Source organism: Lynx canadensis, chromosome D4, assembly GCF_007474595.2.
Source record: "Lynx canadensis isolate LIC74 chromosome D4, mLynCan4.pri.v2, whole genome shotgun sequence".
NCBI lineage: Eukaryota > Metazoa > Chordata > Mammalia > Carnivora > Felidae > Lynx > Lynx canadensis.
Window position 1 is genome coordinate 92,266,530 of NC_044315.2, and position 5,524 is coordinate 92,272,053.

Here is a 5,524-nt window from a genome sequence, read left to right on the forward strand (position 1 = left end):
CTCCCCCCCCTTCTCCCCCCCTCCCCCCCCAGCTTTCTGCCTGAGCACAGGTCCCATCCAACTGAGGCTGGGTGGCTAACACTCACACAGAAACCTTCGATCTTACCGGCTGGAGGACCCAGAGAACAACGTTGGAGGCAGCCTGGGGAACTGGCCAGGGCAGCGGAGTCCCAGAAAGGAGGGGGAGCCCCGAATCTGCGTGTGTGCCCCGCTCATCTCTCTGCGGGCTCCTGGGACAGAATGTGCACCCAGCCTGGCCCACAGGGAAGGAGCGGACCTTTCTGTCCCGGCAAACAAACCATATCCTTTCCTCCGTGATCTCGGCATTTGTAAGGAGCCCCAAAGTGTCCTGACTTCTCTGGCCCAAACTGCAGGGGCAGCGTCCAGTCCTCGCCATTCCTGCGGGGTCTCCTGCGGGGCCTCCTGGAGTCACACGGGCGCTGGACATATGTGGCTCAAGCAAGGAAACGAGCAGCCACAGTTCCGGGAATTCACGAAGGCTGAGCGAGCCCACAACTCTCTGCCAGCACCGCGGATGCGCACCACGAGCGGGAGACCTGGCCACGGAGGAGCGCGTGGGCTCGGGTGGGCTCCCCTCTACGCGTGTGGCGGCGCCCGCGGAGGGGCCCGTCTGCTCCGCCGGGTTGTGCGGGGTCAGCGCTGCGCTGCGGCCCAGCCTCTGCGGCCACTCCTGCTCCACGTGTGGCCCCGCCGTCCCCTCTGGGCTCAGGTCCCGGCGTGGCCGAACCGAGCTCCCACGGGCCGGGCGGCTTAGCGCATCAGAGGCGTGTTCTTGCGGCCCTGGCCGCCCTCCTGGAGGACCCATCCCCGCCTCCCCGAGCCTCTGGGGAGGCGGGCGATCCGGGGTGTCCTGGGCTTACAGACGCATCACCTCCCCTCTGCCTGCAAGGACACCTGGCCCGCCCGTGGCCAGCATGGCCCCATCTCCAGGACATCTTCGAAGACCTCGTTCTCAAATCAGGTCACGTTCTGAGCTTCTGAGAGTGAGGACTCAGTTTTGGAGACTGGTTGCGTGGGAACATGACATTTTTGGTGCCAAAGCCACAGAGAATACACAAGAGCTCACCAACGTTAAGATATGGGTTAAGACATTAGCGTGAAGAGTCCCCGCCGGCCTGCGGGGACAGGGCAGAGCCCTTGCCGTGTGACCTCGCCCCCAGCCATGCAGCTGTATAGACGGGCCGCGGGGCCCAGCTGTGCAGACAGGACCAGAGCCCGCGAGTCCCCAGCTGTCACCAAACCCAGACAGACGGTGCCGTGGAGACGCGCTTCCTGCTGCTGACCGTGGGGCTGGTGCAGGCGTGTGGCCTGCGGGCTCAGGAGAAGAGCCATGAGGGGTCCCAGAAGGACCTGTCAAAGGTGAGACAGCAAAGGATACGGGGGCCGGTGCTCCCGGGGCGGGGAGGGGCCGGCGGGGCTGGAGTGAGCGTCACGGACGGTGGGTGGCCTGCCCCTGGCTGAGGCAGAGGCCTCGTGTCCCAGGCCTTCTCGGGGTTCCTCCAGGGAGCAGGACTCCAGGCCCCAGGCAGCCAGACACTCCCCCATCTGAGTCTGAGCACAGGAAGCAGGGCTGGGAGGCGCGCGTACCACAGCCCCCTCGCCAGCCCCGTCCACCGCCGACGGGCGCCACTGCCCTTGGCTGACCGCACGCAGACCCAGGCCGGGACACGGGGCCAGAGCCGAGGCACCGCTTTGGGGGACTTGTAAATGAACCTTAGGGCGAGTCCACGGGGTGGGGTGGGGGCCTGTGGGGGAAGCCCACAGGCGGGTTTGGGGGCTGCAGCCCCCACCACGGTCTCGGAAGGAGCCCTGAGTTCGGTCCAGAAGGGAGTGAAGCATCCCCTGGGGCAGAGGGGGCAAGGGCTGGGCAGGGGAGCCTGGACGCTCCTCCTTCCTGGGCACAGACGCCCGCTGGTCCGCTGGCCCGAGAAGCGGCCAGTGCAGCACACGGGGACTGTCCTTGGGTCCGCCGGCCCTGGCAGCGTCACGGGGCATTCCTGGGCGCGGTGTGAGCACACACCGGACACCGAGGGGGGGGCCGGAGGAGGGCGCGGTCCAGGCCTCCCCGCACCCTCTCTCTGCCCCGCGGCCGTCCGGGAGCTGGTACACCACGGTCATGGCCTCCGACCACTCGGCTCTGATCTGGCCCGGCGGGGACTTCAGGCTTTTCAGCAACCGTGAGAACGAGGGACGGCAACCTGCACGGGGAGAGCCTCGTAGCATGCGCGCAGGGCGTGGCAGCAGAGTGGGCCCAGGGAGGGGACGGGGGCACTTTGCTCCGCGGGACAAGCCTCAGGGGTCTGACTGCAGACCCCATCACTGCTGCGTGGCCTCGGCCACCATCCTGCCCCCTCTCGGCACGGGGTCCCCAGCAGGGCTGCCGTCACTGGGGTGCCCCCTCAGCTGCCGCCGTTGACTCAGCGTCCAGGCATCGGAGGGGGCCAGACCTGGAAATGCGGTCCAGGAACAAGGAGGACCGAGGCCACCCTCAAGCGGATCGACTGACGTGTTTGTCAAATTCCTAGAACCCCACACAGAGAACAGTGACTGCCACTGTGGGAAAATCATACTTCCATTTAAAACATGATGGGGCTCAGTCAGTTAGGTGCCCGACGCTTGATTTTGGCTCGGGTCGTGATCTCATGGTTCCTGAGTTCGAGCCCCACACCTGGCTCTGTGCTGACAGCGCGGAGCCTGCTTGGGATTCTCTCTCTCCCCCGCCCCCTCTCTCTGCCCCTCCTCTGCATGCACGCTCTCTCTCTCTCTCTCTCTCTCAAAATAAATAAATAAGCATCAAGTAAGTAAATAAATAAAATTTATAAAGAAATTAAAAAGCGCAGGTGGACAGAGTAACCCCACCCCCTTTGACTGCAGGGAAGAAGGCCAGTGCAGGCAAGTCTCCTGTCACTACAGTCAAGACTGATCAGAAAAACCAATTCAAGTGTACCGTGTGCAGACAATGGGCCCCCCCCAAAGGGCACAGCCCCAAGGTTTGGCTCTTGGGTTTAGAGCCATGTGGCAAGGACCCTGCAGCTCTGTGCCTGAGGGATGGGTGGGCACCAGGACTCAGGCCCCCGGCCAGCCTGACGGCTGGCAGCTACTCTCAGGGGGGCAGAGCCCCTGTCCCCACGAGGCGGGGCAGGATGGGAGGCACCGCCTGCATGCACAGAAAGTGGGCCTGTAGTCTCCCCACTGGGCGGCCACCCATCTCCCAGCCTGTATCAGCCCCAGCATCCTCCACATTTTCTGGAAGAAACGATGATCTCTACCTGGTGAAGGTGAAACCCAAGGACTACGTGATTCTCTATGTGACCAACCGTTCTAAGAGTGCGACCAGCCTGATGGCCAACCTGCTGGGTACGTGTGGTCCCCTGCGGGAAAGGAGTCTACACAGCCCCTGGGGGGCGAGGCCTGTTGCCCACCCAGCAGGAGAGGGAGGTCAGGGGCCAGATGCCGGCTGAAGGCTCCAGCCCCGGCCACCCTCCCACCGAGCCTCCCCGCCCGCAGCCCCTGGGCCCCGCACAGCCGCACACACTCATTCCCCGTGGCCCTCTCGCCAGGACAGTCCCATGACCACGATTCAACCTCCACACTATTTAGGGCGCTGGGAAGAGGAGACGGTCACCTCCTCCCATCTCATCCCAAGGGAAGAGGGAGTCTCTCTCTTCTCCCACATCAGCCAAATTTCTCACCAAGACACAGACACTCCTCTCCATCCCAAGAGCAAGGCACCCTGACAGCCCCACGGCCCCCGATGCCCCCGAGCCCTGCCTGAGGCCTGCCCCTGTGCCCTGCCCCCACCCTCCGCACGGCACCAGGCAGGACCTATGCCTGTTCCCCCGCAGTCTGGGACCCCATCACACACCCCAAGTTCCTGCGGGAATTCGAGTCCGTCTGTGAAGGCCTCGGCCCGCCCAAGAAGCAGAGGGTGGTTCTGGGCCCTCACAGTAAGGCCTGTTCCTCTCCCATGCCCTCAGGGCCCCTTGGTTCAGCGGCCGCCCAGTGGCCACAGGCAGGCCGGGGGCGGGCGGGGGCTCATTCCAGGTCACTGTGTCCCCTCAGATCGCCGCGAGAATTTCAGAGACCGGGGCCATCGGCCCCAAACAGGTGGGTGGCGCCTCCCTGCAGCTGGGCCCCGCCGGGCTTCTCCAGGGCCTGAGTTACACAGAGGGGCCCGGGAGGTGGACGGAGCCCCTCCCCTGACCCCTGGGCTGCCTTTCAGAGCCCAGACCTGCCCCCACCTCCTGTGCTGTCCCTTCCCTGATCTCTGCCCCCACAGGCAGAGAGCCAAGAAGTGGGGTCTCAGGTACACAGGGACTTAGTCTTGGAGGTTCAGGGTGCTCAGCCCCCCTCCCCGTCTGCAAACCCTCCAGGGATTCTGCCAAGAACACCCACCTGCGCGTCCGTGTGCGGCCCTGCGCAGCCTGTCCCCACCGCGCAGGCCCCCCCGCTACACGCCTCGCCCCACCCCCGCACTGTGGCCCCTCCTTGCACAATAAAGGATATTCCTTCTAGAGATGACTGTCTGGTGGGTCAAAATTTCTTCTGGGGCTGCAGAAACGAGCAAAGGAAAAGATGAAAACGCCACCCCCCAATCGGAGCACTTGAGCAGAAGGGGTCAGAGCCCTCCCCAAAGCTGAGTGACCACAGAACTCAGTCATATCGCCAAGGGACGAGGCACACAGTCGTCACGTTTTCACTCTTTCAAATGCGCAGACGCACGTCCATTAGGACTCTCTTGGCTTGAAATGACAGAAAATCTTACGCACGCACGTACAGCTCTAGCAGTGAATGGGATGTGTTGGCTCTTACACGCGGAAGGCGCTTGGGTATGCTGCTTGCAGGCATGGCTGTATCCGGGGGCAGAAAGGCCATCTTCCTCCGCCCCTTGCCTCTCCTTTCTCTCCTTGTTTTCTCCATTCTTGGGCTCCACCATGGCTGCCGGCAGACCACCTCCTCCTTCCTCGAGATGCAGTGAAGCGACCTCACGCCTCTGCAAAGCCCTGCAGAGGCCTCTGCACTGCGGCCTGAGGGCCTGCCCGGGTCCCAGCCCCTCCTGTGTTCACCTCCAAGTGGAGACAGGTGACGCTCTTGCTTCTTGCCAGTGGCCAGGCCGGAGTTGTGCGTCCTCGAGAGTCAGGGGTGGGGGCAGCTTCACCCAAAGCCCGGTGTCTAAGAAGAGACGGTGGTCTTCATGAGAAAGTGGTTAGTGGGTGGGGGGGTAGGGACACAGGCCCCACCTGGGTCCACACCACCGGCCGCAACCTCTGTCCTGTGCCTCCTCCCAGTGATGTGACTGCACCCCAATCCCCCAAACACCCTGAGATACCCCAGGGTGCAACTGGGGCCCCCGTCACAGTGCAGGTGGCCAGGGGTGGGGGCTGGGGGTTCTTCTCCTCAGGGGAGAGGAGAAATCTGGAGCAGGTCAGAAAGTTAACGGCCCAGCACTCCCAGGACCCCCCGCATGAGCGAGGACGAGGGCAAGCTCCCAAGTCCAACCCAC

At 63.9% G+C, this 5,524-nt stretch overlaps 1 protein-coding gene across 1 annotated transcript in view; it reads right to left on the reverse strand.

The window, feature by feature from the left end:
• GLT6D1 (glycosyltransferase 6 domain containing 1) overlaps positions 1–826 on the reverse strand; it is a 6,214-nt gene extending 5,388 nt beyond the window's left edge. The window contains exon 1 of the mRNA XM_036064330.1: positions 558–826. Within this exon, the coding sequence (XP_035920223.1) occupies positions 558–826 (269 nt within the window). The remainder of the gene's footprint in view (positions 1–557) is intronic.
• Positions 827–5,524: the final 4,698 nt, after the last annotated feature.